The sequence below is a fragment of the Balaenoptera ricei genome, chromosome X (genome assembly GCF_028023285.1).
Source record: "Balaenoptera ricei isolate mBalRic1 chromosome X, mBalRic1.hap2, whole genome shotgun sequence".
Classification (NCBI taxonomy): domain Eukaryota; kingdom Metazoa; phylum Chordata; class Mammalia; order Artiodactyla; family Balaenopteridae; genus Balaenoptera; species Balaenoptera ricei.
In genome coordinates, this window is record NC_082660.1 from 29975306 (window position 1) to 29991038 (window position 15733).

The 15733-nt window shown below is 32.7% G+C and overlaps 1 protein-coding gene across 6 annotated transcripts in view; it reads right to left on the bottom strand.

Annotated features, from left to right (window-relative positions):
• Nucleotides 1-15733, bottom strand: part of DMD (dystrophin) — a 2476968-nt gene that overhangs the window by 1202274 nt on the left and 1258961 nt on the right. For all 6 annotated transcript variants that reach the window (XM_059910880.1, XM_059910875.1, XM_059910877.1 and 3 more), the window contains one exon: nt 291-485. In XM_059910880.1, coding sequence (XP_059766863.1) covers nt 291-485 — 195 coding nt within the window. The remainder of the gene's footprint in view (nt 1-290; nt 486-15733) is intronic.

The window sequence follows — 15733 nt, forward strand, 5'->3', positions numbered from 1 at the left end:
TGTTTTTTGGAGAGTCCTTTCCGCCCTGAATGTATAAGAAACTATTATTTTAGTGGGTTCCTTTGTTTTAGGATGTCTCTTAACATTAAATATTATAAAATACCTATTCCATTTTATGTTTCTCTTTCTACACTAGATTTCTAAAGCTAACCATCTTGTAAAGTATTTTAAGATTTCCATGTGTTAAGTCAGAATGCCTTCATGGTATACATTTAAGTCAAATGTTATGGTACAGCAAATGATCAATGTGATGATCTTGTAAAATCTGAATGAAAGTGCTTTGCTTTTACCTTCAGAGACTCCTCTTGTTTGAAGAGATCTTCAAAATCTTTAGCACAGAGGTCAGGAGCATTGAGAAGTTGTTCCACTTCTGATAGGGCTTGTGAGACATGAGTAATCTCAGTCAGATAAGTAGAAGGCACATAAGAAATTTCCAAAGGCATTTCTTCAGTCATCACCATCACTGATTCTTCATGGACAGTGTGCTGGTATAGATATACAAAAGAACAATTCTTTTAGCTTCTTAATATTGAAAAGACCTCTATTGAATTCATATAGATTCCAGATTATAGCTGACAGAGGGCTGGAAAGTGGATCAAAAATGCATGATGATAAGTCTAGTAAAAAGGTTATTTATTATTTATATATCCTCTCTTCCGAAACGTGTTAGAAGCATTTTATAATAAGAGATACACACACATTAGCACCATGAATATAAGATTGAAAGACCAAGAGCCGTAAGGTCATGAGAGGGGTAGTTTTACCCTAAGAAAAGAATACTTTTTACAACTGGATTTAAAAATGTAATTCTAAGCTTCCTGGAAAACTAAGTATGGGGTGGGATGTGAGGGGTCTACATCTATGATATTCATACCAAAAGGAAACTTTCCTATACTTTTTTCCCCTAATCTTGACTGAGGTACAAGAGGGACAAAGTGGTTTTGGTTGGTAGCTAGCTTTCTATTAAGCACCCTTCTCCTCCAAATTCTGGACATCAGCTTGTCTCTTTGGTTTTTTTTTTTTTAACATCTTTATTGGAGTATAATTGCTTTACAATGGTGTGTTAGTTTCTGCTTTATAACAAAGTGAATCAGCTATACATATACATATATCCCCATATCCCCTCCCTCTTGCGTCTCCCTCCCACCCTCCCTATCCCACCCCTCTAGGTGGTCACAAAGCACCGAGCTGATCTCCCTGTCAGCTCCTCTCTTTGATGCTAGATTCTTGCTAAGTTAAACTGCTTATTAAGGTACTAGATAAGTAGGACTGAGGATGAAATTTACACTTTAATAAGAGCTCCTGAAAGCCTGAAGATCTAAGGGAGCACCAGCTTCTCCTCCTGCATCTACACTTTCCTATCTGCCATTCAAGTGCTAGGACTGATGGGCATCTGGGGCTCAGAGTCTGTTTGGACTTGGTCAGGAGTGCCTCTTTCCCTATTCCTTATAAGAACAAGGAATAAATACTATTTGGAGTGCAAATTCAGAAAGATAGATGACCTCTGCTCTCTTCTGTCTATACCATAAGCAGCAAAACTCTTGTAATTAAAATTAGTTTTCCAGTAACTTTGTTTTGAATTGATGAACTGCCATCTGCCTGGTGATGGGGTCAGCTGACGGTTTCAGTGGCAGGGTCTCTTGGGGAGTTCTTATGATAAGCATGCTAACACAGCCATTTATTACTGCACAGCCTTTATGACGAGACCATCCTCATTTTTGCAGTAATGTAATTAAATGGTGTTTAGGATCCCAGACTGAAGCTACACAAAGATGAGTTAAAATATAAGCTGGTCCATTTATGCTTTCATTTTGATCATTCAGCTCCAGGATTCTTGTACTCATTTCTTAGATAATATAAAAACAAAATAATTCTAATTTAGATGTCTCATCTACTTATGACACTACAAATTCATAGAATTACACAGATTAACTTATATCATATCACACAATTATACCTTTTAACAAAGTTTCGTTTAGTGTGTATATCTTGACCAAATACATGACACCTATTCCTTCATCATCAATGGAATGGTAATCTACATGTACTTCTAATTTTACATTTAAAATAATATTAGAATTTTGGGCTAGAGTTGGAGGATTTCATTCCTTCTATTCTCTTGATACATAGTATCTAGTCATCATAGATAGGAGAAGTGGTGCATACCAGGTGAATAAGGCAAGCTAAGGGATGATCCTGTGAACTTTTATGAGAAATGGAGTATTTCAAAATAAGTCTTTGACACCATTGGGAAACTGTCAACTCATTTTTTAGAAAGTTCAGCTTTATAAATTTTGAATATTCTCATTTATTATAAAGTTTTAATAGATACAATAATTTTTAATACAGAGAAATGTATCATAATTTTCATATATTATAATAAACTGTCAAAAAGTGAACTGAGACACTCAGGTATTTGGAGATCTAGATTACTATCTACCGCTTAAAATATATCATTCCTTTTGACACAGTCATGCAGGTCTGTAATGAATAAACTATATCTACTGAATGCCTTTCAGTTTGGTTTAATAAAAATTTCAGACAGTTATTAAAAAATCAGTGTAATTGGAAGTATCATGTTCATTTTCTCTTCTTTATACAAAATCCATGCACTCATATTCAGATTTTGCCTTTTCATTTGAATTTCATTAACTCTGTCTTGAATAATTATATCCTTCTGAATCCTGATGTGTACAAATCCTGTCTAACCTTTTGAAAATCAACTTGCTTTTGTTAATGTTCTTTACCACCTTATATCATTAGAGATATTCATGCATCATTAGCATGGAAGTGCTGTAGCCATACTATTTCATTTTATTCCTCTCTGTTCATATTCATTTCTAATGATATATACCCAAAAGAATACACTATCCTCATTTTCTGGGAGTGAAAATCAAGAGATGTAGAAGAAAGCCCCCAAGTACCTATTTTTATTAACAAATTGAAAGCTCAATTGAAGTTTAGAAAGGATTATTATGGGACAAAACTATGATTTGTAACACCTAAAGTTGAGATGAAAACTGGCTTCAAATTTTGAGCTCTGTAAGTAGGCATAGGTATCACTCATAAAGCTTTTAATAAACTTCTGTTTCTCTAAAACTTTAGTTATCACTTTCTTTTTATTACTTAAAATTTGATTCTTGAAGGGCCACATAACTGCATGAAATAAAGGCAATCCTGTTTTGAAACAAATGATGCATTATATCTAAGTTTTTAAAACAAAATGTTTTCCTCCATGATTTAAAGGACTTCTCTCTCCTCAATATAAAAGTTTCAAATGAGTTGTGGTTACTGCCTCATTTATGAGTTATGAGGTCAAAAAAACTCAAGAAGAAAAATGCACTATATGCCATATCATTATGAGATATTCTTTTTTAAAATACCTATGTATCTAACACAAATGTGGTATATAGAAAATAGGTCAACACATTCAAAGTCTAACTAACAAAAATTAGCCTACCTGGACAAAAAAAGTAATGCAGTGATGGAACAATTTTTTTTTACTTCATTAGTGTTAATAAAGACAAAGATACGTCAAATCTTCAAAATAATACAAGATTATTTATCAATAATTTAAAGTGAGCTATCATATGAAAATCTGTTAATTTATATCTTATCTTTCTTCAAAATGGCATTCTTAATTATTACAAATTATTTAAAAATAATAATACAATGGTATATAAATCCCAATAGGATTACAGGCTTTTATATGGGTTCTGATGGGTCATAAATAATATGGTAATGGGAAAGACTTAAGTTATCTAAGACAGGTAGCTTTCTCTCCTAGTCTCAAAAGTCTTCAGAGAAAAAAATTAAGTTTCCTTCTAATAAGATGGACAGTTGAGCTATTTGTATTTATTTCTCTTTGATCATTTATAGAAATTATAACCTAAAAAGGCAAATCAAATAATCAAATTTGGCAAAAAGAATACTGCATTAATCCATAGACAGAAAAAAGATTCAAATTATATGACATACGAAAAACAAGAATATGACACAGCTGAGATAGGTAGGGGTTAGTCTTTCCTGTTCACAGTTTTGGATACACATAAATGGCATGGCAATACTAGCGTTCTGACAGTACTTGGCTTTGCGTGCTTTTAATTAAGTCACTGTGCAGAATGACCTTAAATAATCAGCCTAATGAGATCACATGAATTGGTCATGATCTTAGATGAAGAAAATAGTGACAAGAGAGCATTTTCTATCAGGAACTTCCATCCCTCTTCACTGTATCATCTAGAAAACTGCCTATGTGAAGTTATGTAACAAAAAAAGGGGAGGATCAATCCTAGAATGATCATGAAGTAGTTCATCAACAAACTGTATTAAGCTTATAATTTACCCCTTTGGTTCAAAAAGAATAAAACACAATAAATACATAAAATAATCAGTATAAAATATTGCAGAAGGTCATACTTTATATCTATACTATTTGTTTTCTAAAATCAGAATGAATTTTTGGTACCAGGCAAGCTGGCAGGGAAAGAGATAAACAGGTGGAGCTGGATGTATTAGTCTTTAAGAACAACCTACTTCCAGGAGGCCAGGTATGTGTAGTGTTCTGTATAAAGGGTATGGATGCACCTGTTCATTGATCTGCCTTATGTTGATTCTTCCCTTCCACATCATCCAATTTACTTAATTCCTTAGGGCCAAGCTAAATTACCATCTAATTAAACTGATAAACTGAATCTTGATAATGTGTTAATGGCTTATAGTGGTTTAAAGTATTATCCTTCACAGGATAACATTTGCATTTTAATATGGATTTTCAATACATTAACATAAAGTAGTAACTTGGTACACCTCTAGTCACTAAGTATGGCCTGTGAGAGAAACGAAAGGAAAAGCCTTTGATTCCCACCAAGGAAAGCACCAACACATCAGCACCAACATATATGGCCTACCTCATAAGAAATTACCAGTAAAATAACATGACAATTAAACAGATAAGGTTATATACCCTAGGTACCTTACAATGTAAAATAAGTGCAGCAAAGACTCATGCATAGTACCTAGCCTATACTAGGTATTCAAAAATATTTGTTGAATAAATGAAGAAACTATCAACTTAAAAGGATAATTTTTAAAAGTAAATATTTGGCTAGAACTCCTGGGATCTACAGCTATAACATAATTTCCATTTTGGAATTCCCAGAATTCAAACAGGAATATTTTCTTCATTTCATAATGTAATCTTCATTGGTATAGATTTTAAAGGTATTTCTGATTTAACTATACAACATTTTTTCCAATTTAATGCACACAAGCTAAATGCTGTTACACGTATGTGTCTGGCTCTTCAATTGTCTCTCAGATTTTAATGTAACTCATTATATGTGAACAAAAAAAAGCCATTATTTGAAGTACTGTTATACAGATAATTTTAGCAGATATTAATTTTAGCCTCTTTATGGAGGTCTACAATGCTTATTAGCAAATTGAAGTGTCTGAGAAGGCTTGCAGTCAAGAAATTTTTTTATCCTTTCTAACTCTTCCCAAAGTGTCCACATAAAACTTTTAATTTATATATCCAGTATATATTCGTTTAATAGCAAGCTATCCTGATACCAGCTTGGGAATACCTGGCATAGGAATTTTTTCATATGTGCACATGTGAAAATGAACACACATATAATGAATTTGATGTGAAAACAAAATTAACACAAGAAAAAATAAGTATGGAATTACTTTAACTTCTGCAAATATATGTCACCCCACTATATCACTTAATTTCTATTGCCCTGTGGATCTTCCACTTTGAGTAGACTTTGCAGAACAGACTTACAATATTATTAATTTCTATGTTACACTTCTCAAGCATCTCAGAAAATCAGGCCGGCATTTTTGTCTATATTATTTAATGTGGCAACTAAGTAATTATATCTGAATGTGCATGTACCATAATTCTGTTTCTGAATGAGGTTTTTTCTTTATTAGAAATGTGATAGTGAAAAAGCCTATAACTGTACTGTTCAATATGGTAGTCCTTGCCCACATGTGACTATTCAAATTTAAATCTAAATTATTTAAAAGGAAATACAAATAAAATTTTAGTTGCTGATGAGATTAAAAATAGAACATGGTATTCATTTTTTATAATAGAAAAAGTCAAAAATGCAAAAGCTAAAATCTTTATTAATGAAAAAGTTTAACACTAGCATTACATCTATCAGAAAATATTTGTTGTAGCTTATCTATCAATAGATTGATAGTTTTCCTCATGAAGGTGATCTAGACTGGCTAGTAAATCCAACTTAAGATGTCAAATGCTTAAAATTCAGTCAATTTGTCATTATACTACAGCAGATTGATTTTACTGAACTGCTAATATATTTTGTTTTCATATACAATAGCCTCAATCTCTAAGTAACCTCATCAACTCTGATGAAGTTACTTTATGAAAGCACCTATTATAAAGTATAGAAGTTATATATGCATGATTAATCTGTTGAAAGCTATTAATTTATGCATGTATGTATATGTATGCGTGTGTGTGTACATACAAACAAAATGGAAATGTTGAGATGATAGGAAAATCACCTCATATACACATGTTTTCTGTCTCCCTCACTGTTGAGTAGACTCAACCTTCAAAATAACAGTGACTAACTACTAGAATCTAGAAGAATATGTGCATCAAGGACTCAAATAACAGAAAAAGAGGTGTAGGTGGAAAGAGAAAGATCATGAACTGGTAGTCTTTGAAAGATAGGTGATCTCTGGCACAGTCTGGGATGAAAACTATGGATCTGGTGATTTCCAGATGTGTATATGGGGTAATTTGTAGGAGACAATTGATTTAAGAGGATCTATTGGGTCTGGGAAGGAGTAAGAACCTGCTGTTTTGCTTCATACAGGCACTACTGGACAGTGGCTATACTAAATGGCTGAGGACAGCTTTAACCCCCACTTCTTATTCTTGAGATCAAGATGCTTTGCCACACATATTTATTCTGGGAGGTTCTGGCTTGTTAAGCCATTCTTCAACAGAAAAAAAAATACTGCCATTATCTTTGTTACTTCTCAATCATCACTATATAGTATAACCCTCAAACCTGACTTGCACTTACGCTAAGAGCTTTCACACCCTTTAATTTAAGCACAAGAAAAAGAACATAGGCCATTTCAGGAGACACAAGGGATTGAAGAAAGGAAACAAAGCTGAGTCCATGCAAGAAATATACTAGAAGAAACAGAAGAGAGATTTAATAAAAAACAAAGTGAGAAGCATGAAAAAGATAACACGAAAATACAGAAAGCCTGATACCTGGTTTTAGAAAATTCAATAGATGATTTGGGAAAAGACAATGGTAATTGCTAAAAAAAAAAAAAAAAAATGTGGGTTCTAAATGATCAACCAGAGGAAGTATCTCACAACACAGAGAAGAATAGAAAGACACTGAAATCATAAGTGAAAAGATAAGAGACCTGGAGGACAGAATTAGGACATCTAATATGGAAAGAATATAAATATCAGAATGAGAAAAGGCAAGAGATGGAAGAGAATAATTAAAATAATTTTAAAACAAAACTCTCCTAAGCTAAAAATATTATTGATTTGCAAAAGTTAAAAATGTTACCCAGGTACCAAGAAGAACTAAAGAATAAAGACACATATTTAGAAACATACTGAAAAATATCCTAGTGAAAATTTTGAATTCTGAGGAATGGGGTGGGGGTACCTTACAGAGTTTGAGACAAAGAGAACTATATATATATATATATATATATATATATATATATATATAGTTCTCTTTGTGTATATATATATAAACTTGGACCACCATATATTTTATATATATATATATATATATATATATATATATATATATATATATATATATAAACTTGGACCAACATCATACTTCTCACTGGCAACAATGGAAGCTCGAAAACAGTGAAATTTAAAAGACAATGGACACGAGAAGACAGTGGTCTACAACCTATATAGGCTATTAACAGAAGAGGAGAGAGATTCAAGAGCACTATTATTATCCAAAGAATCCATCGTTATGATAGCAAAAGAAAGACCATTTTGAAAATTTAAACATTAAAAGGGTATACATCCTTATGTAATTTTTTATGAGAAAATTTCTCAAGTATTCCAACAAAATGAAAAATAAAGTATAATAAAGATTTCTAAACAGAAGGAAATAAAGAATACAAAGAAACAGTGATGAACAATAAACTCTGTGAGGTTTTTCTGTTAAATTTAATACAACAGTGGTAGTTTAAGTGTAATTTGAGCGATAATATGACTTCTTGAACTAGATACTATGAGGGGAAACAACAGTAGTTAGGGACAAAAATTATATATTATTAGTTTTTGAAGGACTTTATCTTGGCTTGAAAAGAATGAGGAGTTGCTGAACAAATCATGTTCGTGGGGAGAGCAATGTTCTCATTTAATTTTGGTGTAAAACTACAGAGATATAGGGTTAAAATTATTAAAAATAGGAAACTAAGTGCTAGTAAAATAGACATGCAGAGTGCAACTTCAAAAATATCAGCAGTATGGGGAGGGATGCAGTAGCATTCAATAAGGATGGTGAATTACAAAATTATGAACAAAGGACACGAGCAAATAACAACCATAAAACATGATAGAAGGAATTTATACAACTATACAGCTATAAGAGTTATCATAACAATAAGGAAGTTGGTTAAATTTCCCCACTAAAAGATGAAATACTGTCAGATTGGTTTAAAATACACAATCCATCTATAAGCTGCTCAGGAGAGTCATTAAAAAACAAGGTCACAATGGCATATAATGTAATGATAGGTGATGTTACATCATGAAAATAATTTGTAAAAAGTTAGAGTCAAAATAGTAATATCAAATGAAACATAATTCCAGGGCAAATGGGTCCAAGATAACCATTGTAATAAGTCACATTTTTACAAAAAAAATAAGTCATTAATTGTTATGCCCCAAACATTTGTCTGCATTTTACATAGGGTAAAAATTACTAGAAATAAAAGGAGAATATGATAAAATCACAGCTATAAATGGTAGCTTCCATACAGCTCTTCCAGAATTTTTGGATCAGAAAACCCCAAAATCAAACCAAAACAAGCAAACAAAGAAAAACAAGAATAGAGGTTTTTTTTAAACAATAAACTAAATTTAATCCATATTTTGTACAAAATGTAAAAGCATATTCTTCTTTTATATTACAGGGACATTAAAAAAAAGATCATATATCCATAGGAACTTTAAAAGGATAAAAAATAGAGATTTTACAGATCACCTCTGTTTATAATATAATAATCCAGAAATGTAGAGAAATGATGGAATAAATTTTGGTTTATCTCCTAAGGCTATTAAAAAGGATGCATCAGATATGTATGTATTGCCTGGAAAAATGTCTGTGAAAGATTGTTATATTTAAAAATCATACACAGACTGAGGCAATATTTTTAAGAAGAGGCAAAGCATTATCTATCTACCTATCTATCTATGTATAATATTACGGTTAAGAAGCATATAGTATGAAAGATAAAGCTAACTTGTAAACATGTCTTATTTCAGAGGGAGTGAAATTGGCAGGAGGGAGAAATGAAGAGTACTCACTTTTTTTAATACACTTTTGTATTGATTGAACTGTTAAACTGATATTGTATTGATATTACATTTAAAATAACTATATAGAACTCTGAACTAGTGTTAAATAGTAGAAGCAAAAAGATAGAGTTTTCAGTGGTAAATAAAATTTTTATGTAACCTGTTTATTAGTAGTCATGGCCCCTTCTAATTGGCTTGACCATCACAGGCTGTTTTCAATTCAATCAAAGCTGTAGGACAGTATATACTATCAATTGACTGAACCGTACAGAAGCAGAGACCAAGATAAAAAGCTTAAGAAAGCAGGATTAATGCATTTTGAAAGAATTTCACATTATCACCTAAGACAACATTGACGGCCTTCACTGCACACCTAATTGACTGAAGGGGTCTTGCAATGACTGGTGGCTGATTCTGCACATGAACAGAACTATTTTTAGGTGCTTGAGGTTCCTGAAGGTGAGTGAGGAACCTTAACAGTAAATGGAAAACTCTGCTCTTATGTAAGATTTTTTTGACTGATCTTGAGTTCAATTTCAAACGACTAATTAAAATAAAAATAACTAATGAGAAAAATACTATAGACAAAGCAGATATTTAGTAACGTTAGAATTATGGCAGACTTTTTTTTTTATTGCAATTTTGAAATGACTATGTCAGTTCTTTCCATGCATTCTAAATTGCTTTTGATAAGCTGAAAAAGTTTCCTATTTCTTTGGCCTGACATATGAGACTACCTTTATGTAAATGCCCTGAATCTGAAAAGGCACTGATAACCTTGACATATAATAATAATACTATTTACAAAATTATATGACCTAATTCCAAATTACATGAGTTTGACAATTACCCCACATTTCTAGTCCCCTTTTTAATATTCACAATTACTTTATATGTCTGTAATAAAAAGTGGGGAGTTACAAAACAGAACTTTTGGAACTTGATCAAAAGATGAAGAGTAACCTATAAAAATTATCATCTTAATGAATTTAGTAGGCATTTTTTTTCAAAGGCAAACATGTATTTTACAAAGCAAATTTATGTATGCAAGTATTTATAATATATGCATGTAAGTTTATACGTATATATGGAAACATATAGTTATATGCACATGCACACAGCATAGATAATAGATATAGATGTAAAAATTAGCTGGCAGCAGTATTTTGTGATTTAGGAAGCTAATATGCCATATGCCATTATGCGTTAAACAATTTCACATTTAGTTGATGAGATATTAATAATTTTAACCTAATTTTATTTGGGAATAAACTGGTAAAATAATCAAATTTTCCAGGCTAAGTATAAATCAAATCAAATAAACAATAATAAACACAAATAATCTCTCTCTCATTCACTCTTTCTTTCTCTCTCTCTCTCTCTCTCTCACTCTCATTTCTGTTGCCCTGTACTAAACAGTTTTTCAAGGCCATGTGTCCCTATGTCCTTCTATACAGGCCCTTTTTTGACTCACTTCCAAGCTGTAGCTATTATTTCATATTTCTGTCATTTACTCCTTTTCCTTTTCTTTCTGGCTTCTACTCGGGGCAGAAAAACAAGATAATAAGTTTATTAGAATTATCTCTAAAATCAGTGAAATTAAAAAAAAAAAACTTTCAAAAAAGAACCTGAATAGACCTCTCATTAAAAAATTTAAGTAAGCTATGGACTTTATGAACTTTATCAAATCAACTTAGAGAATCCGGAGGCCTTTTGTTCTATACCTTTTCTGATTCTTGGCTGTGTTCCAGGTAATTCATAACGCTGTCCATCTGACCTCTGAATAAATTAGGTGCTGCTGTGAGTGTAGAAACTATTACGTTTAATGTTATTTTTCTAAAATAATATACTTTGCCAAGTTATAAATAACTTTGTAAAAGATGATCGTCACTGAACAAAACCATTTTTTTCTTACCAAAGACTATGCTCAGTTCTTTCTTAGGGTTTTGTGAGTTTAATGACACCTTGGGCTTAATGTGCTCCACTTTACCATCAAGATAGTTTCGCCTGAAATAGCTTGTTCTCTGTAAAGTGTTCCAGAAAATAATTATCATTGTATTTTCCCATGGCAAGAATTCCAACATAAAATTGAACTGTTCTGCCCAGCACATTTTCAACTTTTAACTCTAAGAAACCATATTCACACAGTTTCAAATTCGTTTTAGATCATATACTTTAAAAGGATAATTAAATGAAGTCTTAACATACCTTCTATTTCTTAAAACCCTGTTTAAAAGCAACTGCAACAGAAATAAAGTGTTTTGCCAAATTTTAAAAACCTATACTAATTTTTCACTCCTCAAAACTTTTAAGAATATTGATTTGCTTACTTTTTCTATCCAAACCAATTTTTTTAAGTATAAGAATTAACTAAAATCATGAATATAAAGCAGTCTGCAAATTATAAAAGTATTTGTCATGGCTATTTATTTGGAAATGGAGAATATTAGAGAAGTGTGCATACTGATGTAAAAGCAGTGTATCTTTCCAATTTGGAATCTTCATGTTTTCAGTTTTCAATTTTGATGAAGCACATGAAAGGTAACACTTCTGTGTTAAAGCAAATGGTGCTATTATGGGATCAACATATTTTTGAAACAAACAAAAGAAGGATTTAAATCCAGAGGACGAAAACATTTATAAAAAAATAAATAATGTATTCGTACATTTATTATATGTCAATGTATACTTTTAAAATATATTAAGCAGGTGTTGTAATACCCTAATTCCATTCTTTTTGCATATTTGTTCTTGTATTTGTTTTTCACACACGACAAAACAAATTCCAGAATCTCATTCCAGGAGATAATGCTTGTGGGCCAATATTCATTGTCTGGAGGACCATAAAATGGGAGACAATCACCAATTTTTAGAGGTTTCCTTTCCTCATTCTCAAAAGTTCAAGCAACCAACAAAGAAACTTGGCAGGAATGGTGCCCCTTCATGTGAGTAAGTTTCTCCAAATTGATGGTTCCCAGACTTTGTATTTCATGGGTCAATAAAACATTACCAAAAATGTCAGGGAACCTCACAAAGTTCCAACCTTTCTTTATGTAGTAAAAGACATTGTAAGGAAATAATAAAAAGGGAAAAAAGAAAGAGGAAAGAAAGGCCATTTTAATGCTGCCCCCTCCCACAACACACTGTAGAAAGCTATACTTTCAGAAGAAAGAATTTTTGAACAAATTTAGCTCTATGAAAAGTGCAACACATTTGCTCCTATTTGTTTTCCCTTTTCTATGGACCAGTGAAAACTTTCAGATACTGGTAGACTGGCACTGGGGCACCACTGGTGTAAGAATGCAAAACCAACAACTCTGAACTATATGGCATTACATAAGAAGATGCTATCCATCCATCCATCCATCCATTCACTTACTATCCATATTTTTCTTGAGCACCTACTCTGTGGTAGCATCTATATATTAGGAAAATAGTATTTAGTAAGACAAAGTCTCTGCCCTCATGGAGCCTACATTCTAATGGTAGAAGACAGATTATAAACAAGAAAGCAAACAAAATATTTTCAAACTGTGGTAAGTGCTATAAAGGAAACACCTGGCTAATGTTGGAGAGCATGATGGAGGGGATGAAGGGAATGTTATGAATGACATCACACAGGATGCTGAAGGATGCATTTGTTCGGCATCTTGAAACATGACAGGAGACAAGCAGACAAAGACCCAGAAAGAAAGTCACAAGAGACCAGAGGGCAGAGAGCAAAAGCAAGAAGAACTACAATCCTGCAGCCTGTGGAACAAAAACCACATTCACAGAAAGACAGACAAGATGAAAAGGCAGAGGGCTATGTACCAGTTGAAGGAACAAGATAAAACCCCAGAAAAACAACGAAATGAAGTGGATGGAGATAGGCAACCTTCCAGAAAAAGAATTCAGAATAATGATAGTGAAGATGATCCAGGACCTCGGAAAAAGAAGGGAGGCAAAGATCGAGAAGATGCAAGAAAGGTTTAAAAAAGACCTAGAAGAATTAAAGAAAAAACAAACAGAGATGAACAATACAGTAACTGAAATGAAAACTACACTAGAAGGAATCAATAGCAGAATAACTGAGGCAGAAGAACGGATAAGTGACCTGGAAGACAGAATGGTGGAATTCACTGCTGTGGAACAGAATAAAGAAAAAAGAATGAAAATAAATGAAGACAGCCTAAGAGACCTCTGGGATAACATTAAACGCAACAACATTCGCATTATAGGGGTACCAGAAGGAGAAGAGAGAGCGAAAGGACCAGAGAAAATATTTGAAGAGATTATAGTCAAAAACTTCCCTAACATGGGAAAGGAAATAGCCACCCAAGTCCAGGAAGCACAGAGAGTACCATACAGGATAAACCCAAGGAGAAACACGCCGAGACACATAGTAATCAAAGTGGCAAAAATTAAAGACATAGAAAAATTATTGAAAGCAGCAAGGGAAAAACGACAAATAACACACAAGGGAATCCCCATAAGGTTAACAGCTGATCTTTCAGCAGAAACTCTACAAGCCAGAAGGGAGTAGCATGATATACTTAAAGTGATGAAAGGGAAGAACCTACAACAAAGATTACTCTACCTGGCAAGGATCTCATTCAGATTCGATGGAGAAATCAAAAGCTTTACAGACAAGCAAATGGTAAGAGAATTCAGCACCACCAAACCAGCTCTACAACAAATGCTAAAGGAACTTCTCTAAGTCGGAAACACAAGAGAAGAAAAGGACCTACAAAAACAAACGCAAAACAATTAAGAAAATGGTCACAGGAACATACATATCGATAATTACCTTAAACGTGAATGCATTAAATGCTCCAGCCAAAAGACACAGGCTCGCTGAATGGATACAAAAACAAGACCCATATATATGCTGTCTACAAGAGACCCACTTCACACCTAGGGACACATTCAGACTGAAAGTGAGGGGATGGAAAAAGATATTCCATGCAAATGGAAATCAAAAGAATGCTGGAGTAGCAATACTCATATCAGATAAAATAGACTTTAAAATAAAGAATGTTACAAGAGACAAGGAAGGACACTACATAATGATCAAGGGATCAATCCAAGAAGAAGATATAACAATTATAAATATATATGCACCCAACATAGGAGCAACTCAAAACATAAGGCAACTGCTAACAGCTATAAAAGAGGAAATCGACAGTAACACAATAATAGTGGGGGACCTTAACACCTCACTTACACCAATGGACAGATCATCCAAAATGAAAATAAATAAGGAAACAGAAGCTTTAAATGACACAATAGACCAGATAGATTTAATTGATATTTATACGACATTCCATCCAAAAACAGCAGATTACACTTTCTTCTCAAGTGTGCATGGAACATTCTCCAGGACAGATTACATCTTGGGTCACAAATCAAGCCTCAGTAAATTAAGAAAACTGAAATCATATCAGGCATCTTTTCTGACCAAAACACTATGAGATTAGAAATTAATTACAGGGAAAAAAATGTAAAAAACACAAACACATGGAGGCTAAACAATACGTTACCAAATAACCAAGAGATCACTGAAGAAATCAAAGAGGAAATCATAAAATACCTAGAGACAAATGACAATGAAAACACGACGATCCAAAACCTATGGGATGCAGCAAAAGCAGTTCTAAGAGTGAAGTTTCTAGCTACTAGAGCTATAGATACAAAGTTGCAGGATACAAGCCTACCTCAAGAAACGAGAAAAATCTCAAATAAACAACCTAACCTTACACCTAAAGGAACTAGAGAAAGAAGAACAAACAAAACCCAAAGTTAGAAGAAGGAAAGAAATCATAAAGATCAGAGCAGAAATAAATGAAATAGAAACAAAGAAAACAATAGCAAAGATCAATAAAACTAAAAGCTGGTTCTTTGAGAAGATAAACAAAAGTGATAAACCATTAGCCAGACTCATCAAGAAAAAGAGGGAGAGGACTCAAATCAATAAAATTAGAAATGAAAAAGGAGAAGTTACAACAGACACCACAAAAATACAAAGCATCCTAATAGACTACTACAAGCAACTCTATGCCAATAAAATGGACAACCTGGAAGAAATGGACAAATTCTTAGAAAGGTATAACCTTCCAAGACTGAACCAGGAAGAAATAGAAAATATGAACTGACCAATCACAAGTAATGAAGTTGAAA